The 23559-nt window shown below is 44.6% G+C and overlaps 1 protein-coding gene across 4 annotated transcripts in view; it reads right to left on the bottom strand.

The window, feature by feature from the left end:
- Positions 1–18857, bottom strand: part of Ermp1 (endoplasmic reticulum metallopeptidase 1) — a 78681-nt gene extending 59824 nt beyond the window's left edge. For all 4 annotated transcript variants that reach the window (XM_041661234.1, XM_041661237.1, XM_041661235.1 and 1 more), the window contains exons 1-8: positions 18470–18857; positions 16479–16780; positions 9549–9676; positions 8621–8726; positions 4746–4892; positions 4043–4135; positions 3542–3754; positions 2392–2612 (exon numbers count right to left, since the gene is read on the bottom strand). In XM_041661234.1, the coding sequence (XP_041517168.1) occupies positions 2392–2612; positions 3542–3754; positions 4043–4135; positions 4746–4892; positions 8621–8726; positions 9549–9676; positions 16479–16780; positions 18470–18792 (1533 nt within the window). In that variant the 5' untranslated portion in view covers positions 18793–18857. The remainder of the gene's footprint in view (positions 1–2391; positions 2613–3541; positions 3755–4042; positions 4136–4745; positions 4893–8620; positions 8727–9548; positions 9677–16478; positions 16781–18469) is intronic.
- Between the last annotated feature and the right edge of the window lie 4702 nt (positions 18858–23559).

The raw sequence follows: 23559 nt of genomic DNA, 5'->3' as shown, positions 1-23559 counted from the left end.
TATGGACCCAGCACTCGGGAGGCTGAGTCAGACGCCCTCAAGTCTAAAGCCAGACTAGGTTACAGGGCAAGATTATTACCCAATCTGGGAACACGATGAGACTCTGCCTCAAAATATTCAGAACATTAATAACAGTAGTAATTCACTCTGAACCTGAATGCACTCAAAGAGCTTAGTAAGGAACACTGAAGTTACTAAGCATGTTTTACAGTACATGCCAGAGTGGAACAATTGAAATCTACGTTCATCCACATCTCTGTTGGTCCCTCCCTCCCCCGTCCTTTTCCAATAAAGTTGTCAGAGTTTTCCTACTAAATCACAAAACCACTCAACTCTATCCTGCTAAGAATAGGTTAATGGTGGTCTAACTGATTTTTAGGGCCAACCTCCAGTTTCACCCTGGCCCCCTTCTTGTGTGTTACGGTTTGTATTCCCCTGTCTTCACCGCACTCTACTTTTTTCTTTAACTATGGCCCAAATGTGTCTTGCACATTCCCAGTTTTAACTGATCAGCAGCTTGGTCTCTACCAGGCATTAATGCTTCCAAAGCCCCATTCAAATGTTACCTCTTTGTGATGACATGATAACATCTCTCAATTCCAAACCCACGTCTCTTGCCTCTGCATTCTGAAAGCACTCTATTCCACATGCACAAAATACAAGACTCACTCTAGTTTCTACGTCTTACCAAATGAGGCTGAGCGCAAAGGTGTCCCATTCTCATGGAGCACTCAGCTAAGAGCCTGAAACAACCAGGCAGATTGGCGGTACAGGCCTGCAATCCCAGCAATCCAGGAAGCGGAGGTAGAAAGAGCACATATTCAAGACCCACCTGGGATACAGTGTGAGCTCAGGGCCAGCCTGAGGAAATTTAGTGAGACCCTGTCTCAAAAGTAAAAGCAAAAAAGTGGGGCTTGGGAGATAGTAAAGTGCTTAATACGCAAGGATGGGAACCTGTATTCCAACCCTAGATTCCACATAAATGAGCTGGGTAATCCCAGCTTGAGTAGGCAGAGAAACATGGGTAGATCCTTGAGAATCTGCCAGCCAACCTAGCCCTAATAAGCAAGGCCCAGGCCAGTGAGAGACCTGGTGTCAAACAGCAAGGTGCTCCTTTCCTCCCTGACTGTTCCAGGCCTGCAGCCACCAAGAATGACACAGTTAACAATCCAGATAGGGGAGCTCATGACTAAGCTGCCTCAGAGGAAACAAACGATCACTGACGCCCTTCGCCCTGAAAAGACAGGAGCACCAAAGGCAGAAATTTGGGGAACTCGAGACAAAATGTACAAAACCACACCAGATGACATTCTGAATTTGGATACAGAACATATATATTGGTAGTGCAAGACGAAATGGCTTTGTTATGATTTATGACTCTTTGGAATATGCAAAGAAGAATGAGTGTAAACACAGACTTGCAAGACATGGCCCCTATGAGAAGATAAGACCTCCAGAGAACAGCGAAATGAGCACCAGAACAGAATGAGGCGTGCGGGACCTGGCAGTGCTGACAGAGCAAACGGAGTAGAGCCTGCACTTCTGAGGAGAGGACTAATAAACTAAAACCTTCTTTGTGAAGGGGTAAAAAAATTGATAGCTAAAGAGGAACACTTGAGGTTGTCCTGACATGAACACCCACATACATGAATATATACACCAAGAAACAGTAACGAGAGGGCCAAGAACCCAGACTGGCGCAGAGCAGAGCCCAGCACTGTCCAAGTAAATGCATCCCTGTGGAGTGAAAGCTGAGAGCATGTTACCCTTCCACTGCCTTCAGCACCGCGTGCTGTGGTCATTCCGCGGCCATCAGTAAGAGCTAGTGGGGTCCCACTCGGATCTCTTCCCACCAACAATATTCAACCACACTCGGATTTACACAGAGACCCATGCTGAGAACAGGCGTGTGATCCTGAGCCTCAGTGTGGTTCTTTGGGATACTGAAGCCACTCTGAGGAAAGTATGATCGCAGCCACAGCATTCTAAATGCTGCGGAAAACACAGCTTGTAACTTCACCTTGAATTCTGCATCCCAGTTCTCAGAATAAGAAAACTCCAAGAAATTAACACCATGACAGCATTTGCTATAGCCATGCTAAACAATTTCTAATAGCTCTGAAAGACCAAACACAATAAATTTCACTTGTTCGTCTTCAGTTCTTGAATGCAGCAAAAAAAAAAAAAAAAAAGGAAAAAAAAAAAAAAAACACATCAGCCACTTACCACATAAAAAAATCTTTTTGCAAGGGTATGTATGAATATTATTTTGGCCACTTACCACATAATAAAATCTTTTTGCAAGGGTATGTATGAATATTATTTTGGCCACTTACCACATAATAAAATCTTTTTGCAAGGGTATGTATGAATATTATTTTGGCCACTTACCACATAATAAAATCTTTTTGCAAGGGTATGTATGAATATTATTTTGGCCACTGTCGCAGTTCCATACAGGCAAACAGCAATATAAAAGTGGTTGTACCATGAGAGAGACTGTCCAATGAGAGAGATGAACACTGCAATAATGAGAACGGTGACGAGGCTAGTGAACCAGCCAATGAACGTGATGGCAAGTCCACATAAGAAGTCTCTTGGGTAGTCAACGTCTGATGAACAGAAAACGAAAAGGTAACGTCACCATCTTGATCAAATCATTACAAAACCAGTTAGCAGTGCTAGGGGCAAATGATTCAGGTAAAAGGGAACAGAAGCGCTGCATCCACCTTCTGTACTGTACTGGTGGCCTGTGTGTAGGGTAGAAGACTTCACAGGACCTTTCACTAACAGTCAATCTATAGGGCCAGCAGGACAGCTCAGCAGGTCAAGCTGATGACCTCAGTATGACCCCATGACCCACATGGGAGGAGGAGAGAGCCGAATCCCACAAGCTGCCCGCTGACTTACACACCTGAGCATGTGCCCACACCCACACATTAAAAAATATATATATTTTTTTTTCAAAAAATAAAAAGTCAACTTCTACAAACCTTTTTTTTTCTTTTTGGTTGTATGTAAATTTTACTTTTAACACAAGCTAAAGATTGAAAACAGTATAAAATACTACTGAATTTCAAAAAATATTAAATTTTGTAATTAATGAGCAGGGAAAACATTCTAACAGTTTTCTTCTTTTTTCTCGAGAAGTACATGGCAGCAGCACTCTCTGAAGTTTTGTTGGTACACCAGTAACTTCACATCATAGAGACTACACAACCATGAGGGCTCGGCAGCCGACAGCGCGCTGAGCGCACAGAGCAGCTGCCCACAGATCCCTGTGCCTCTTAGTAATTTGCCAAGGCAGACAAATCAGCTAATTTTCCCAACGTCAGGGTGAGTGCATAAAAACTGCTGACTTCACCACCCCTGGAAGGATAATGAGCATACGAGTTCAATACTTAGGAATTTCTAAAACAATATAAATCAAGTAATATTCTAAGATGCTGTACTTCTTGGGAAGAAGCAAAAGCAATAGCTCAAATCTCTCCAGCAAATCCCATCCCTGTTCCAGTACCCACACCTTAGAGGAAATACTTACTCCTGTGTTTGGGCTGCAGCAGTTTTTTCCCCAAGTACACAACGACAGCCATGACCACCATGTAGTTTATTATTGAGCCAACACGAGAAGGATATGCAATGACAAGGAGGCCAAACACATCAAAAAAGACCATGTTCCCATGTCGGTACTCAGACGAAGAAGCCAGCATGTCAGATGTAGCTAGGTATTTAAGAACTGCTAAAATGTTGTCACCTTTTAGTAAGAGAGACAAGACGGTCTAGTAAGCTAATAGATTGTGACTTACACATCCACGCACAGCAGAGCTAGGTCAGGCCCTCTTCCTAGCTAGGTGAGGCCCTGCTCATGCTTCTTTCTAAGTAATCGCAGTGACTGTAATTGCTAAGTCAGACAGCCCTCATCTTTCCAATGCCAAGCCTAACTCATTCAACCACATACTGTCTCTCGACCACACAGGCAATAGAATGCACTTTCTAGATATTTCACTATCGTATGTCAAAAGCCAAACCTGTTAATACCAACCTGCTCTCTGAATGGAATCTATGAGGATTCTGTCCGCTGTGTCATACTTGGTGTGATATATGTATCCATTTTCAATAAAAGCTAAGTCTATTCCTAAGACAGACAATGGAAAAAGTCATCTTACTTTAAAGATTGGACTTGTGTTAGGCCTGTTTGTTTAACATATTAAATTCTAAAAGACAAAATGGCAAAGCAGGAGATTGACTGATGTCTGTCATATTCATGAATGTCATAAACCCTTTTCTGTTCTTACAAAAATCTATAACTACAGTCCATAATTTAAAACATAATAATTAAATAAGCAGTTTAAGCCACATATTAGGGAAGAAAGTTTGGGGGATGGAATTTGGACAGTTAAGAGCAAAATTTAAATTTCGAGTAAACTGTTCAAGTCGCCAAAGCAGTTGGAAAAGTAAGACAACAGCATGGGAGTCAAAGGATTCTTTGGGATTCTGAGGATTCTTGGCCTCTTTGGGAATGAAGTGCTAACCAGTTCTCTCCATCACTCACTGTGGTACGCAGCACCCTACAGGAGGCGGCACTGAGATTATGAGGGGGTTTTTTAAAGGACAGCATCGTGAACTCTACTTTGGTGACTCAGAGGATAAAGCCCTCACATACAGTGTCCTCTCAGAAGCTATTACAATCTTCAAGAAGTAAAGTTTCCTTTGAATACAATAGCCTGTGACCACTGACAGAATACCTGGAATGTTTCCAAAATCCCTGTAGATTCGAAAGTCAGTATCAGAAGGGATGATTCCACTCTGAAAAACCTCCTGAGCCACCACAGAAGCAAAGGGGTGTTTGGCTGCTGAAACATAAGCCTGGACCAACCAAGGATTTTCAGGGCCTGAAACGAAACAAGACAACATAACATAAGGTTAACCAGATAGCTCTTTCAGCACAGCCACACACGCTCAGCGACCAAGGAAATGTGAGCAACAGCTAGCAATGAGTACAGGGACTCTTTCCGGGCTGACGGAAATGTCTTCGGAGCTGGAGGGGCTGCTTTGTCGTTAAGGTTTCTGCTGCTCAATCATGAGGACAAGAGATCAGTTCCCAACACCCAAGGGGCTCACAGACGCCTGTAACTCCAGCTCCAAGGGTGTATGACCTCTTCGAACCTTTCTGGGTACCTGCACAGACATGCGCACACACATTCACAAAGAAATGAGTACACACACACACACATAAAACACTTTCTTTAATACTCTAGAATTATGATAGTGTACACAACTATGTGGAAATACCTAAAAGAAAAAAACACTGAATTTTAACATTAAGTAAGTGAACTAGAGGACATTTAAATTATATATTGATATAATAAGCCATGATTTGAATATATGTATATATATATATTAATTCTAATGAAGGCTGCTGTTACAAAATATCACAAGGAAATCATGTGTGTATGTGTTCATGTGCATAAATACACATTATTAAAATATCCTAGAAGAATGTGGAGCAAATTATAACACTGGTTTTCTCAGAGTGCTGCAAATGCCAGTTTCTTATAATCAGTTGGTAGAGCCTGAATTTTTCAAAATGGAACATATTTGAATGGTTTAATCTGTTCAAATTTTATAAGTTTGTATTTTATTAACATCATTCAAAAATGATGTCAGCAAGCCTTCCTGACTCACTACGGTGCTGGCCTGGTGGGCCACTGTTTCTGCCATTAAGAATGACTATTCCAGCCACCGAAAGCTCCCCAAATGAGCATTTCCCTCTGAGATGACAATGGAGCGCTGGAGAGTACAAACTGTTTTGTCTGAAAAGCCAGGACAGGACAAGGTTCACACGCACAGAAAAGCTGAGGATGGCCACCTGCCACACACTCTCAAACACAATCTCTATCTGCTGGCCTGAGGGTGCTGTCCTCTTGGTCAAACACAGAAACACTAATGAGCTTTCCAGAAGACAGCACCACAGGAGAGCTGGTCGTCTACAGGCAGTGAGGGCATTCTCTCTGGGTGGAGAGCACAGAACAGGGTGCTGGGTCATAAGTTATAGTTTATAATACACGTCTGGCAGGGGAAATATGAGGCACACTGTTGTCTAGAACAGCCTAGGAGTTTCGCAGCAGGTGAGACTCACTGCACTCCTTGCTTAGAGCTCTGCTACTCTTTTTTCATTTGGGAGCTGCTGAATGTGCTCCTCCTATCCTGGATGATATCAAGAAATGAGGTGGAGGGGTGCAGAGCAGCCACCTCTCTCTGTAGATATTAGAGTTCAGCTGCTTCCTGCTGATTAAGGAGAAAATAGAAAAGATTGAGAGTTAAATAAAAAATATTGCTGTATCTCACCTTGTGACCTTGAATTTCTCTCTCTCTCTCTCTCTCTCTCTCTCTCTCTCTCTCTCTCTCTCTGTGTGTGTGTGTGTGTGTGTAGCCTTGGCTGACCTGAACTCCCTATATAGACCTGGAACTTGGAGATCGCCCAACTCAGCCCACCATAGGCTGAGGTTAAAGGCCTACACCACCAACTTGGCAACCCTGAATTTCCTAAAGGTGTAACTGAAGTACAATACAGATCCATCTTGAGAGTAAGAGTGTAAAGTAAGTTTGAGAGAGTAGTGGATTATGGTACTGTTTAGGTTACAAAAGCACTTAGCGTAATTTCAAAACTTAAACAACAGCATGCCTCTTGAAGATGCTAGAGAAAGTCTCTACCACCTTAGTCACCTCACCCAGAACACTACTCGCCATTAAGACAAGTCAGAATGGTAGGACATGCCTAGGATCCCAGCTCTCTGAAGGTAGAGGCAGAAGGATCCGGAGTTCAAGGGCAGCCAGGGATACCAGTAAGATCATTTTGACTCAAACAACAACAAAAGCAGCTTTGGGCAGAAGCTTTGTGTGTGGCTAAAATGCACTGATGCTTTGCCCTAGTTTCCAGCAGAGGCAGGACAAAGGACGGACTTCCATCGCCAGGTCCTAACAGGCCTTGGCTGGGCAAGCTGAGCTTTAGGTTCTGCTAGGATGGCAAGGGCACGGTACTTATTGATTTACCCTGTTATCTTCAGGAAAGTTTCAGCCTAAGATTTAAACTCTCTCTGGCTATTGAGCATAATGTTTAATTTAATTAATTATAATAAATATATATAATTATACATAATAAAATTGTATTTGACAGAACTTCTAAATAGAAATAAATGGTTGCTTTCCATTTCTGATTTTTTTAAATTAATTCAGTGATAAAATTAAATCCCTTAAACTGAGTAAATTTTCTCATTTTAATTCATAATTGTCATTTTAAATCCTTATAAATCATCCATAATTAATAAAAATAATACCATTATAGGATGGTGATTTTTTTAAATATTTTTTTCGAGACAGGTTTTTCTGTGTTGCCCTGGCTGCCATGGAACTCACTCTCTAGACCAGCCTGACCTCGAACTCAGAGATCTTCCTGCCTCTGCCTCCAAAGTGCTGGGATTAAAGGCGTGTGCCACCACTACCCAGCTGAATATTAATTTTATTACACTTTTTGTAATAACATAATGCAAAGCATTCTATACTTTACTACATTTTATATGATGTCCTCATTCGCTTCTCTGCTGCTGGGATACAACACTGACAAAGGAATTTGTGGGGAGAAACAGGTTCGTTTAGTTTACAGGTTAAAGTCCATCCAACAGCAGCTAAAGCAGGAACTCAAGTCAGGAATCCGGAGGCAAAATCTAAAGCAGAGGCCATGGAGGAATGGCTGCTTATAGGCTTGCTCTCCATGGTTTGCTTGGCTTGCTTCTTATAAAAACTCAGGACTACCTGCATAGGAGTGCTACCACCTAGCGTGAACTGGGCCCTTCCACATCAATCGTTAACGAGAAAACAAACAGACATGCCCACAGGCCAATCTGATGGAGGTGGCTCCTCAGCTGAGGCTCTCTCTGTATGGTTATGTCCGTGTCATGTTGCCAAAAACAGGAAACAACCAGCACATATTACAATCCAGTTAACTGGCTCTGAACCAAGTCTGAACCCGAATCGCTCAGGTTCAAACCATGTTATGCCAACTATAAAACCTCACTAATTAAACCCTCCTGCCTCTATTCTTCATCTATAAAGTAGAAGTATAGCAGCATGTATTCCTCAAGTTGCTTTGAGAACTAAATAACTTAATGTACATAAGATATTTTAAACAATATTGCATATAAATAAGTACTATACAGGAGCCAAATGTTGATCATATTATTTTGTTTAAAAAAACTAACAAGGACAAGCAGAAAGACCGCTGGAACAATGACCAGCCAGCCTTGCTGAAAGGGTGAGCTCCAGGTTCAGCAAGAGGCCCTGTCTCAGTATCTCAATAAGGTAGAATGCAACTGAAGAAGACACTGGAAGTTAACACATCTAGCTATCACAAGCATGTGCACGCGCACACACACACATACAAACATATACCACACATGTACACACCAAAAAAAAATTCACAAAGACAAGTTAAAATTATCTCCCACCTTAAAAACTAATCTCATTCAAGAGACTGCTCCTTAAAGAACTTACTGACACTGAAAAACGCTCCACCGTCCTAAGATTAGAACTGAGCTGAAACGCGCAGTGCAGCCTCACTTACCTGTTTGGAACACAAGTTCTTTCCCTCCTACACCTGCTGCCTCCAGGTTAATAAATGCACGGATCAAACTGGCCCAGGGATGCTGAGTAATAAAACCATGACTAGCCTTAATGAGGAGAGAAACAAATGTAGGTTAAAATATGATTTTATATTGCTTATTTGCATGACAGAATGGCTATCTTGAAAAGGTGGGGACTTGGAGAGCAAAGTAAACACTTCTCAAAGGCAGACTCCAAAGACATCATCCTGTATATAATGGTGTTCAGTTGGCCAAGTGGAAAGCCACTGTGAGAATACGCCAGAGTTAAAAGAAAGAAAATACAGGAGAGAAATCCATATGGTTGGCCATTCCTGCTGTCAGTACCTTCCTCAGATCATCTCTCCGAAACTCAAAGGCTAAAGACTCTCGGGAGAGAGTCATTATAACATTAAGAAGCCCTTGAATCAGACACTCTTCTGGGCACAGTGGCACATGCCTGTAATCCTAGCACTCAGAAAGCTGAGGCAAGAAGATCGCAAGTGCCAGGCCATCATGGGAAACACGGCAAGTCCCTGTACAAAAACTAAAAGTAAAAACAGCCAGGCAGTGCTGGCACACACCTTTAATCCCAGCAGTCAGGAGGCAGAGGCAGGCAGATCTCTGTGACATGAGGCCAGCCTGGTCTACAGAGCTAGAAGAAACACTGTCCTCAGGGAAAAACAAACAAAAGAATGGCATCCTAGCAAGATGAGCTGTTCTCAGTTGTGTTTCTAACATACTGAGTATGTAGCATTCATGGGTATTTTTAAAGTACTATCCAGTACAGTATTTGTTTTGCATATTATTTTATAGTATTACTCATATTACTAATAAAACACAACAAGTGTTACCAATCATTATTGCTCTCATTATTATTCAAATCAAATATTTAAAACAATGAAATCTTACTTGCAAGACATTTTCCTCAGCACCATTGAAGAGAAACACTACAGCATGCTGCAAGGGTTCAGACGACACGGACATGCCTCGGAGAACCTCGAGCATCACTGCACAGCTAACTGCATCATCGCTGGCACCTTGGAGTCAGAGAAACAGAGTCACTTCTGAAAGCATCAGTGGCTTTCAGTGCTGGTGTGGAATGCGGCTCTCCCCTCAGAGCATCCTGACAGCTGCATCCAGAAGCATAACTGTCACAGGGTGACAGCTACGCCCAATAAAAACAGAAGTGGTCTACTCAATGACATAATGGTACCCGGGACCATGCTTACTGATGTAGGCGGGTCTTCTATCTGTTGCTTTCATTGGTTAATTAATAAAGAAAACCGCTTGGCCTGATAGGTCAGAACATAGGTAGGCGAGGAAGACAGAACAGAATGCTGGGAAGAAGGGAAGTGAGGCACATGCCATAGCTTCTCCTCTCCGAGATGGACACAGGTTAGAATCTTCCCGGTAAGCCACCACCTCATGGTGCTACACAGATTACTAAATGTGGGTTAAAGCAAGATGTGAAAATTAGCCAATAAGAGGCTGAAACTAATGGGCCAGGCAGTGTTTAAATGAATACAATTTGTGTGTTGTTATTTCAGGTGTAAAGCTAGCAGTGCAGGAGCTGGGTGGGATGAAAAGCAGGCCTGCCCGCCTCTTCACTACAGCTTACAGTACACACTCAGTAGCTGTGTTAGGGAATTAACCAGCTAAGGCCACAGGCCAGCTGGAGTTTATCCTCTGGAATAGTCTTACTTCCTCCACGCTATCACCTCACATTTACAGAGGGAGCAGCTCTCTGTGATGGATGCTTACACTGGATGAAGGAGCACTCGTCAGGGCTTTTCTGAAGGGATAAAGTAAGGGAACGGTACAAAGAAGGCACCAAACGATAAGACACAGAAGAGGGACCTAGGACCCTGATCCAGCACTGAAAAGGTACAGCACTCAGTCCACTCTGCCAGCCTCTATGTCAGAAAATCATCATACTAATTTTAACATTTGTATGTACTGACTTGGTATACGACAGCGCACAGATACAAGTCAGAGGACAAGCTTTCCTTCCATGATGTGGGTCCAAATTCAGGCAGCGGGGCTTGTTGGTGGCAGGCACCTTTAAGCACTGAGCCATCTTGCTGTGTTTCAAAAGCACTGTGAGGACTAAAGTAGCCAATGGCTATCTGACGACACTGAGAAGGTACGGCTAGTCACTCATGATATTGTTAGCATGTTCAAAGGGGTCCTCATCCTTCACCAGCATAGAATGAAATACGGGGATCCAATGCAGCAAGGAGGAGGGCTGCAGTGGAAAAGGAGTAAAACTGGACTGAACGAGAGCGGGAGGCACACTGGAGTCCAGTAACCAATTCTGTTTTCTAGAGAGCTGACTTTTCTCATAATGGCAGTTTAAAGGGCATTCGGGGTGAGTGAACACCACCCTAGTGCAGGCAGCACTTCTAGATGTGCACACGGGGAGGCCGGGTGCCGCAGCATTCAGCGGGACTTGAGAGCAGGAAGTCATTCACTATTTCCTGATCAGAGAGCAGATGACGGCTCCACCTCACAGGTTTTGCACAGATTATACAAGACAACCCTACTGTCTGGCCCTGGAAAACAGCCTGCCTTAGTCTTCCCCTTTCTCTGAAAACTTAGGGAAGGCTGTGTAACCAGCCAAAATAAAATACTTGCTTTGGGGCTCTGTTAAATTCCATACCCCACTTCTGCTCAGAAAGAAACAACATTAATGACACCTCTCTTGGTGGTTATTGGACTGATTATTATTAGCCAGCAGTCAGAGCAGAACGGCATAACCGCTGCCTGGTCAGTTAACTAGAGCAGGGGATAAGCTGCAGAGCTGCTGTGCGTCACTTTTCTGAAAACAGATGAAATAAACATTCTTCTTAATTTGAAACTGTCCTTTAAAAAAAAAGCAAGCAGTAAGACTTTTCTTTATTCAAAGTGAAAGTGAAATTCAAAAACATTTACCTTTAAAGGGCTGACTGACCAATTCCCCATTCATATTCCCCTACTTTATTGGTTCTAGTCTTAGAAGAGACCCAAAAAAGGGTCAAATCCCTTTAAGTGAAAGTCAGAGGACAGTGAAAAGGCTGAGTGATTAACTGACATCCCTTTCCATTTAGAACCAACCCTGAAATTGAAGCCACCCCAAAATAACTCAAGTGTCTCCTTTACCGATGACCTGGCACCGCAGCAGACCTGAGGCGATAAATGAGGTTCTCTAGATAACATTACTTCTAATTGGTATCAATTCCCGCATCCAGATATGCTGCTGAGAGCTTTAAAACAACCGTGGCTGCGCAGGTCGCAGTCCCAGCCCTTGGGCAGCTAAAGCAGAGTTGCTGGTAAGACTCAGGCCAGCCTACACTACACTGCTCAGGATGTCTCAATAACACTTCTGAAGCTGAGGACAGCTTAGTGATAGAGCATCTGCCCAGCAAGCACAGGTGCTGGGTTCCATTCCCAGCAGGTGAGTGCATGCGCACAAACACAGGTAACAACTATTTGATGAGTGTGTAAAAAGCTACTCTTAAGCTTATTATTGGCAGATATTTTCTTCACACTATCAGTATGGGTATCATAAAATCTGAGGTAAAAAAATGATTTTTAAACTAGAAATAGAACATCGCTTAACATGCAGGAAGCCATAGGTTCAATCTGAAATAAGAACAAAAATCTCTTTAGTCATTTAAAGCATGTATGGTGGCACACTCAGCAAGACCATCCTCAGCTACATCTGAGGACCAGTTCTGGACAGCAAGTCTGAGACCAGTTCAGGGCTAGCCTGGGCTACATGAGACCCTGCGTCAAAGGGGGTGTGTTCTAATAACTCTCCAAAGTCTTTTCAATGGTGCACTCCACATATAAGCTGTACACATGGCACCGTGTGAGGAGAGCAGAAAACGCCGTTCAAAATATGGTATTTGAACACAGGCGTTTGGGTACTCTAAGAAATCCAAGGGATAGAAAATAAATTCTCTGCCCTCCTCCCATTTGCCTAAAAGCAGAGCATAAATCTCTGCAGGTGTCCGCCTCCCCTTTATCGGGAAGGACAAAGGTTAATCTTCAAAGACAACCTTAGGCCCTGAAGAGCCTCGGACAGCAAACCTCACCACTGGACTTCACTTCCCATTCCTGTCACCTCCACCGTTTGCTGCCACAGACACCAGGTCCTCTCTCCTTTCCTGCTTTGGTTTGGTTTCGGTTTTTCAGCAGCATTATGGATAGAATCTGGGGCTGCACATACCTGGCGATCACTCTTCCACTAAGCTACACCCCATCTGGTTCTTGTCTTTGTCACTTTTCAAAAAAGTTTTGTTCTTTGATGACAACATCTAAGCCGCAGGGCTGAAGCACCTCTAGAAACGGTTCGCTTTCCCCTGGCATCGCCCAGATACACCTGCGTGTGGAAACAGCCTTGTCTGCTTTTTCTCTTATTTTTTTTTTTTTTTTTACACAGTGTTCAGCCTCCATGCCTGCAGGCCAGAAGAGGGCACCAGATCTCATTACAGATGGTTGTGAGCCACCATGTGGTTGCTGGGAATTGAACTCAGGACCTCTGGAAGAGCAGTCAGTGCTCTTAACCTCTGAGCCATCTCTCCAGCCCCTTATTTATCTTTTCTTATAGGGATCCATCCTACATAAGAATTATGAAATGTAAAGAAAAAGTCAGAGATCCTGAGTTCAATTCCCAGCGACCACAATCTGTCTCACAACCATCTGCAATGAGATCTGGTGCCCTCTTTCTGTAGTGCAGGCATACATGCAGGCAGAACACTGTGTATACAATAAATAAATCTTTTTAAAGAAAAAAAATCAAGGGGTTCTACATTTGTCTTTCTAATACAATGCTCTTAAACAGCCACAGTATTAGGTGTCCCTTTCCAATTGAAGCATCTTAATAATGAGCACGTAGTGTCCCTAGCATAAGTTAAGGCACTTCTGCCCTTTTAAAAATGAATGTGTGGCCGGGCGGTGGTGGCGCACGCCTTTAATCCCAGCACTCGGGAGGCAGAGGCAGGCGGATCTCTGTGAGTTCGAGACCAGCCTGGTCTACAAGAGCTAGTTCCAGGACAGGCTCCAAAACCACAGAGAAACCCTGTCTCGAAAAAAAAACCAAAAAAAAAAAAAAAAAAAAAAAAAAAAAAAAAAAAAAAAATGAATGTGTGGATACTGGTTCTGAATAAGCAGAGTATATTCTAAATGCAAAGGAATGTCCAATTGCAAAATCATTTCATCAGGTTAAGGCTAGTTTATGTCCTATGTAATTCTAGATGGTTATATTGGGCCTGCTGTATATTCAAGCAGTCCAGAAGTATTGCTATCAATGGTACCAACAAGGGAAGATTTTCCTTCAAAGACGTCATCCTAATGTTTTGCTCACAGTTAATCCTTTCAGCAACACTATTAGCAAATTAACTACTATTTTGCCATTTAACAGCTAAGAAGTTAAAGAATAAATTAGGCAATAAGCCCAAGAAGGCCTAACGATCCTCAGATATTCTCCTCCTGGCCAGAAGGCCCAGCACCTACCCCAGCTCGGTGTGATCAGAGGTAACAAGTCAGAAAAGGGGTCTTCTTAAGTTAAAAAGTCTCAGGATGCCATGGTAAATGCTACTTTCTATTCTTACCTGCCTACATTAGCTGGGTTTTTTTTTCTTTTTGCATGCTTTATTTGTGAATGTTTACTTGAGTATATAGAGAACAATTTTAGAGACAATGCATGCCATTGGTTTAGACATGAAGCCATTGGTTTAGACATGAAGCCACTGTAAGAGGCCATTACTTATATGATAAAAGATTTCAGGACTTAAAAACAATGAGCAGACTTCATACAATAGCATTTCAATAGTGATTTGTTTCACTCTATTTCAAAAACATCGCCATCTCTAAACAAAAAAAATAAATAAATAACCCTTGGAGCCAGGCGGTGGCAGTACACACCTTTAATTATAGCACTCTGGAGGCAGAAGCAGGCAGATCTCCGAGTTCCAGGACAGCCAAAGCTACACAGAGAATCCCTGTCTCAAAAAACAAAACAAGACAAAAAAAAATCTCTGGAGCTCAGCAGTTAAGAGAGCGTGCTGCTTCATCATGAGGCCAAATTCAGATGCCAGAAGCCACACCAGCCACAACTGCTCATAGAAGCCTAAACTATCAGCCTCTTCTGGCCTCCAAGTACATCCACACACACATACAAATACACAGACACACACACATAGATAAAATAAGCATCTCATAAACACATATTTTGTTTTAAAAAGCAAGAAGTAATCCTTGTGGCCCACCACTACATCAATACCTCCACATTCTGGGAAAACTTGATCTCCAACTTTCAAGCTAGTTGAATCTCTCCACCTCCAAGCTATTACTGTTGACTGCAATGCTTTTCTGTGAAACTTCTGGGGAAGCCTAATGCCTCTTTTAAGTTTTGCTACATGCATTTCAACCAATACCCTATCAAACAATTGAAGGAAGTTTTAAATACTTTTCTTACCATTAATCTTGCCAATGCAGGTTGCACTCTTTGGTGCTACTGCAAGGAGAAAGACACCCAGAGTCTGGCCTCAGGACACATGAAATACTATTCAAACTACTGAAGACATGTTTCTGAGAAATCTTATATTTAAAAAAAAACACAAGTTCCCCATTGATGTAGGAGGTTCTTCTGTCTATGTGTTGCTTTCATTGGTTGAATAAAGAAACTGCCTTGGCCTTTTGATAGGGCAGCACTTAGGTGGGTGGAGTAGACAGAACAGAATGCTGGGAAGAAGGGCAGAATGGCAGACGCCATGCTTCTCCTGCCTGAGACAGACGCTGGTTAGACTCATGCGGGTAAGCCACAGTGAAGTGGCAATACACATTAATGAAGATGGATTAAACAAATATGTGAGAGTTAGTCAATAAGAAGTTAGAGCTAATGGGCCAGTCAGTGTTTAAATGAATACAGTTTCTGTGTGGTTATTTCAGGAGTTAAGCTAGCCAGGCAGCAGGACGCAGCCCGCTCCTCCTCTCACAACACCCCATGACTCATTGCAATGACCACTTATAAGTAAAGACGGTATGGACTAAAGAGATACATACTGTGTGACTCACTGGGCCACGCTACAGCCTCCACGCCGAGATTTTTTTTTTAATGTGTTTTCTGTTTTATTTTTATTTTTTAATTTTGGTTTATTATAAATTTTGTTTTGGGGGAGGCTACAAGGGCAGAGGGTCGAAGTGACAGGATGGGGAGGTGAGTGGGATTGGGATGAATGATGTGAAATCCACAAAGAATCAATAAAAAGTTAAAGTTCAATGTAGGGGATTCTTGCTGACTTGACGAATATGTATTATGTCAGTCATTGTCTTAAGCATCAAGTTTTTTGTCTTACCAATGTCTATTCCGAGCACAATATATTCTACCAGTATGCCATGCCCTCAGTGGACATGTGGGCAGTAACTCTAACTTTCTAAGTGATCAGAAACTGCAAAAGTAAAGTCCTCCAAACCATGTATCCCTTAATGCAAGGGATGCTTTACCCAGTACACCCAAAGCAACCCCTACTGCAACCCCTGGCTGTGTAAGAACTTACAAGTGGACAGACACATCGGTAAACCAGTAAGGCTACTTCAGTCTACCAAAAACAGCTCATGTATTGTAATGGGGTTTGTTGTGGGCCACTGTTTAGTAATTACAATAACAGTAGTAATAACAATAAGAACTTAAGGGAATATCGACTCTACACTGGTATTAATTAGCTTGCCTTCCATCACAATGAGAAAATGCTGTCTAGGAAAAATGGTCCCAACAACTGCTCAGGCAGGTTGGGGCTACGTTAGTACACTTTCTGGACTGCAGTGACCTTAAATGACTAAAAATCAAGTACATACCTGGTGAATTTGCCACCGAGTCAAAGTGACAGTTAGCCAGTACAGCGTGCTGGGCTCCGCCCCGGGGCTCCAGCTTCACCACAATATTAGTGATGTTGTCATAGTAGCTTGTAAAGCCGCCCAAGAAGTCAATGCTAAAGGAGCCTGTAGGCCTCTGTATGTCCACTGAGATCCTGTGTAGGCTCTGGCTTTGTGCTTCAATCAGTCTGATCTGCTTCAAAAGGTACTGGACTGTCAGAATTTCATTTTCTGCACTTCCTGTAGTCCTGGGGCCAATGGCTGTTATGTGTTCCAGATAATCCCTGGGGGAATCAAAAGAACAATGATGAGGAACTCCTGCAAACTGGAGAGGAACACATCTCGTGTTGTAATAGGAGCGGCGGGGCTGAGCAACATCCCTCTGGGCTTCCCTGGAGAAGGAAGGCTGTTGTTGGTTCCCAACTGCTCAGCCCTGAAATAATCACACAGAAACTGTATTAATTAAATCATTGCTTGGCCCATTAGCTCTAGCTTCTTATTTGCTAACTCTTACATATCAATTTAACCCATCTCCATTAATCTGTGTATCGGCCACGTGGCAGTGGCTTAACGGTCAGCATCTGTCTCTGGCAGGCTACATGGCTTCTCTGACTCTGCCTTTCTTTTTCCCAGCATTCAATTTAGTTTTCCCAGCCTAGCTCTGTTCCCCTATAGCTCTGCTATAGGCCCAAAGCAATTCCTTTATTAACCAATGATAATCACAGCATACAGAGGGGAATCCCACATCACTTCCCTTCTACCTCAGAGTTTAGTTCTTTTGACTTCTCACATAAAGGAAAAAAAATACACTGCCCTTCCCCATTTCTAAGACATGGTATCTGGCTATCCTGGAACTCACTATATAGACCAGGTTGGCCTCGAACTCACAGAGCTCCACCTGCCTCTACCTCTCAAGTGCTAGGGCTCAGGGCGCTTTAAGATAAATAAATAAATACATAAATACATAAATTCAGACATGACCTGGAAAGTTTCATCACTTTATATTGCATCCCAGCAGCTAATGCTTTCAAATCTTCTTCCATTGACCCGCCCCCACATCAAATCAGTACCAAGTCTAGGATTTATATTCAATACGTGAGACTGCTGAAGGCTAGGCAGGAAAACACATCACAGGCTAGTTATGGATTGTTCCTTACTGGGTCTAAGTGGCCGAAACCGATGATAAGGAAAACCAAGGAAACCCCTTAACAAATTAAGTTTTCAACACGCTACATCCAAAGGAGCAGTTTTTAAAATACGACCGCCGTAAAAACTTTCTACTCGCTTAGGTTTCAGCAAGTTACAGTATCAAAGAATTCACCTTCCCTAGTACATCTGAGGTCGTTTAAAAAGGTTGAATCCTATACAGTACGTAATACGGACGAACTACAGACCGTCCGCGAACTTCAGAAATTGTGGGCAAAGTTCTGAACCGGTGGCTTCTGAGGAGTTTCCACAGCTTCCGGATTTGGGAGCTGTGGTGCTTGGGAAGGCAGCATACTGCATTCCCAACACCATCCCCAAAAGGCTTTATAATGAATGCAGTTTTGGCACGAACGCCCCACTCCCGTCTCATTTTAAATTCAAGAGAACTAACTAAAGTAAAAAGTGCAAGTTGCTCCAGAAAGGGACGGATGACAGGGGCGTGCTAACCACTAATCATCTGCAGGCGGGGCAGTGGATGGTTAAAGCAGACCCGATCCACCTGGCCACCCCGAGAAAGCAAAAAAGGGGGAGCCTGCAAGCCCTTGATACCCGCAATTCAGACTCGAGAAGGACGCACAGGACCATCCCACTTCCCACCCACGTGCGCCCAGGGCCCTAGGTCTCAGCGCCGCAGCGCCAGACTCACCCGCCTAGGGCTCACTGACCCGGGGCTCACCGGCGCGGGACACGCCGACTCGGGGGTCCCCCACGCCGGGCTCCCCCGCCTGGGGAAGCAGCGGACGAGCAGCCGGCTCGGTCGGCCGTACCTGGCTTGGCGCGCGTCGAACTCGCCCTGGAGCCCGGCGGGCCGGCTGAGCACCAGCCGCTGCAGCGAGAGCTGCACGAGCGCCCGCAGTGCGAGCAGGTAGAGCGCGAGCGCCAGCACCGTGCGCGCCTCGCTCAGCGCGGTCCCCGCGCCCCGGCTCGCGCCTCCGCTCTCCGTACTCCTCTTCCGCGTCCTCCCGCCGCCGCTCGCGTCCTCCGGAGCCGAGGCCTCTCGTTCCCGGTGCGGCTCGGCAGCCTCTCCCTCCCGACGCTCCGCGGCGCCGCGGTGCCGCCTCACGGCCGCCGACTCGGAACTCCATTCCATGGCCGCAGCCGCAGCCACCAGCCCTAACCGCCCCGGCCCGCGACAGCCCGGGCCGCCGCGGCCACCGCAGCGCCTCCTAGTGAGCGGACGGAAACTGCAGAGGGCCAAACTTATTCTGATTGGCTGGTCCGCTCTTCTGCGCCCGAGCGCTGGAGTCTGAGTGATCTTTGGTGGCCGGGGCGGAGCGTGGTGGCGGTGCTTGCTCCCCACCCTGGGGCAAGCAGATAGCCAAACGGAAAAACACCCGTGAAACTAAAAATGAGCAGCCCCAAGCAAGAGAAAAGTGCAAGGCCGCTTTAAACAGATTGCACGAGGCATTAATCCTGCACTGGGCAAATGAAGACAATGACTCGATTTACCTCTGAAAAAGTAAGATTCTGGCTACAAAAACAAGAAGTAAGACTCCACAACCGGCAGTGGACTAACAGGCCTGTAATCCGGACACTAGACAGGATGTCCACTGAAGGCTCGCTATTTCGCTTACAGAGTGGGATATAAGACGAAGATCCTGCCTTACAAAAGAGAAAGAAGGAAAGAAAAAAGGTTGCACGTCTAAACCCAGCGCTCAGGAGGCACAAAAGGGAGGCATTACTCAAATTAGAAGCCTGCCAGAAGCCTGCCAGGTCTACACAGAGAATTCCAGGCTAGTAAGGACTAGGTGAAAGGGAGGAGGAGGAAGAGGAGACACAGAAGCAGATAACTGGAGCTAGTGTCATCTCGATTTAACAGATAAAAACGATGACTATGGTTTAATGAACAGCTGCTGGGTCGAGCAGTGTGCTAAGTGCAGATTTTGAAAAGAAAATATTTCTGTTCCTATTTAATAGCTGAAGAACATCAAGGCAACGAATGAAAGATGAATGGGCTCCCAAGACAGCCTTAAGTTCCTCTGCTACACAGGGCACTCTGGAAACAAAGGTTCTGAAAAAATGTTCTTGGGCCATATGGATCAGAAGGTAAATGTGCTTGTCCCCACCTTCCCCCAAAGCCTGACCACCAGAATTCCATACTGGGTGCTGTGGTAAAAGGAAATTGGACACCAATTTCCACTAGGTGTCCACTGGCTTAAACACGCACGGACGCGCGCGCACACGTATGTACTTGCAAACATATATATCATACAAACACACATGCAAACACATCATATAAACACAATTATGCTGACTAGTCTTATATCAACTTGACACAGAAACTAGTTATCTGAAAGGAGGGAGCCACAGCTGAGAAAATACCCAGCTTAGGACATTTTCTTAATTAGCGATTGATGGGCAGGGCATAGCCCTTTGTGGGGGTGCTACCCCTGGGCTGGTGGCTCTGGGTTCTAAGAAAACAGGCTGAGCAAGCCATGAAGAACAAGCAAGCCACTAAGCAGCACAGCTCCATGGTCTCTGCATCAGCTCCTGCATCCAGGTTCCCGCCCTGCATGAGTTCCTGTCTCGACTTCCTTGATGAAAAACCACGATATGGAATAATAAAATAAACCTTTTCTTCCCCAAGTTGCTTTGGTCATGCTGCTTCATCATAACAATAGTAACCCTAACTAAGACACACAATAACAAAATAAAAATGTTGAAATACCTTAAAAATAAATAAGTAATAAATGAAGTTAGTCTTCCTTTAATATCATCGTTGAGCGCCGCGCACCGCGCCCCTGTGTCTGCGCCCCCCTGTGTCTGCGTTCTGTGCCCTGGCACCCAGTTCGCCAGCTTCGGGCAAGGGGGCTGGAGGTTAAAATACATAGACACACACAGACAGAGAGACAGCGACACGAGTCATCCTTGAATTCACCAAGAATGCCCCCTTTATTGTGTTCAGGGGCAGATTATATAGAGATAGCCACGCCCCAGCCAAACACACCAGAAACCACTCTCCTGCCATCAGGAACTCCTGAAGGTCTCGTGCTCAGAGCAGCTGTAGGCACTCAGATCAGGGGATTACAAGAAATTCAGGATCTGGGGGCTCACTGCTCCCAACAGTTGAGGGGCAAGAAGCTGGTCATTGGTTTTAGTAGCAAATGCTAGCAACTGGCCAGTCTTGTTTCTGCTTGCTGGTGCAACGAGCCCCTTCGATTCAAGGTTCTGTGGCCCAAGGCACTGACCTAGAGACCCACTGAGAAAACACAACGCAGGACCTTGACTGAACTTCTGTGTCAGATATCATACAACACCCCGCCCACCTCTAAGACCATGAGATGCACTGGCCTCTCAAACACTTCCGGGTCGCCACCTTTCCTTTACAGTATCTCCTCATATACAATTTGGATTACCCAAAATGCTTGCTCCTTCCCTTTGTTACCACGCTAAGGCCCTTCAAATCTCAACTGAAGTGGCACTTGCTCAAACAAGACTCAATCCAGTTAAGCAGACACCACTTCCCATTGTCTGTGCTCTTAGAGCACATTAATGCTGTGGTTATTCCATGTTTCCCTCCCGAGACTGCAGGCTCCACAAAGGCAAGGGGCTCGTCTAGCTTTCCTGAGCTCATTACCCTCCCGAGTACAGCGTGGCATGCGCTGCACGCCTCGAGTGGATGGAAAGGCAGCAGAAGCACAGAACGTTAGTTCTGTAAGAGCCTGTGTAGTCTGTAAGCTCTATGAGACCACAGTGTCTATGCTGTTTAGTCATCACCTCACCCATAGTGCTTAGCATCTGCCCAGTCTCTTCTGGTTATCACTATGTATTCACTGAATGGGAGAATTAAAAAATATATATACATATATACATACATACACACACACACATATATATATATATTTCTATAAGAATCAGATGTTTTTTGCTATTTACTTCCCCCAAAGTCTAGGACCCTCTATCACCTTTAGAAGAAGAGGTCTCTAAGTCAACAGCCGTATCTGCTACAATATATGAAGATATATCAAACTATTTCAATACATCAAGATATGGGTGTTTCTGCTGTCTTGTTATGACTGGGGGCCATAGAGCTTGGTGTGCTGGCTGGTTTTATGTCAACTTGAAACAAGCTAGAGTCCACTTAGAAGAGGGAGCCTCAATTGAGAAAATGACCTCCCTCAAGACCAGTCTCTGGGAAAGCCTGTGGTTCCTTTCCTTGATTGATGATGTAGAAAGGCCCAGCCCACTGTGTTTGGTGCCACCCCTGGGTAGGTGGTCCTGGGGATGTAAAGGAAAGCATCATGCTGAGCAAGCCATAAGGAGCAAGCCAGGAAGCAACACTCCTCCATGACGTCTGCATCAGCTCCTCCCTTTAGGTTCCTGCCCTGAGTTCCTGCTCTGACTTCTCTCAGTGACAGAGTATGCCATGGAACTATAAATTGCAATAAACCTTTTCTTCCCGCAAGTCGCCACTGGTCAATGTGTTCAATCACAGCAGTAGAAACCCTAACTAAGATACTTACGGAGAGAATGTTCCAGGCGGTGGGAAGTGAGCAAGCTTTAGATGCAACACTGAGAAAGGCTGTGGGTGAAGCAGAAGGAAGTAGGACAGGGACAGACATCTGAAGAGGTTAGGGGAGACCACAGTCAGGGGCCAGCACATGGAGGGCCTCCCAACTTTAGTGAGGGCTCGGGAGTGTTCTGAGAGGAGCGGCACAAAACCACACCTAGAGCAGTTGTCCATTCATACCCCGAGGCCCCAGCCTCAGCCTTAAGATGACTCAGCCGAAAATGAACTCTGAACCTAGATTTGGACTCTCCAGACTTGATCCTTTATACAAAGTCTTAAACAGCTTATACTTTCCCTTATACATCATTACAGAGTTTATACAGTATGCACCCTATACACCATTATTGAGCTTATACAGTATAAACCTTATTCAACCTTATACAGCTTTGCTAAACACATTGGGCTATCTTGCAGTCAACGGCTTTGGCTTTAGTAACATCTGCCCTTCCGAGTTCCAGAGGCTACTTTGACCTGGAGATGTATTTTTTTGGAAAGAAGACAGCAGTGACTTACAATGCGAACTCTAGTTCCCCCACACTAAATTGATGAAGAGGATAAGATGGAGGTGAAGGCTTTGCTGCCTCTGTCTGACAGGCTCCTGATCACTGGGGCTAAGTCAGTTCATCTGTCTTGGCAGACCATAAGTTTTCCTTCTGTGTCCTTATGGGACATAGGACCGGGCTGAGCAACAAGCATAGCTATTGTCCAAAGCCCTCCTTTCTTCTTCTCTCTCCTGTTTCCCAGTAACTTAGCCACCCCGAGAAGGGCTGACCTGTTCACTGCAACACACGGCCTCCCACTCGTGTACACTAACACGCTTATGGACCTCCTTCCCATGAGGAGGACCGGCTCATTCGCCATGGTTCCCTTACGTTACATCATATTACAGTCAGGTGAGGTATCAAGCCTGATAAGAGGCACGAAGACAGTCCAAACCAGCTGCAAAAGACAGAAACAGACGTCAAAGCTAGGAAATGGTGTGAGTGAACAAGACACAAAAGCCAAGCTAGGAATCTCAAACGCAAGCAAGAGCCTGGCTGTCCACTGCAGAGGGACGGCTGAAGCTGTTCTGGTGCCCACACTGTTACTGTATCGTGAGTTTGTTTCTCTGCTTGGTCTCACGTGTCCCAGGCTGGCCTCAAACTAGCCAGCAATGACCTTGAACTCTGACCCCCCCTTCTCTACCTCCCAAAGGATTGCGCAGGTATCGTCCTTCCTGTTTCACACAACACTAGGGATTAAACCCCAAGGCTTTGTGCCTGTAGCTAGGCACTCTGCCAACTGAGTCACAGCTCCAGCCCAGCAACTTTATAAATGAGACAGAAGAATGTGGAAATGCCTTTAGAT

Source organism: Microtus oregoni, unplaced genomic scaffold (assembly GCF_018167655.1).
Source record: "Microtus oregoni isolate MIOR12 unplaced genomic scaffold, Mior012 000012F_ref0000307, whole genome shotgun sequence".
Classification (NCBI taxonomy): domain Eukaryota; kingdom Metazoa; phylum Chordata; class Mammalia; order Rodentia; family Cricetidae; genus Microtus; species Microtus oregoni.
This window is presented reverse-complemented; position numbering and strand designations above follow the sequence as displayed.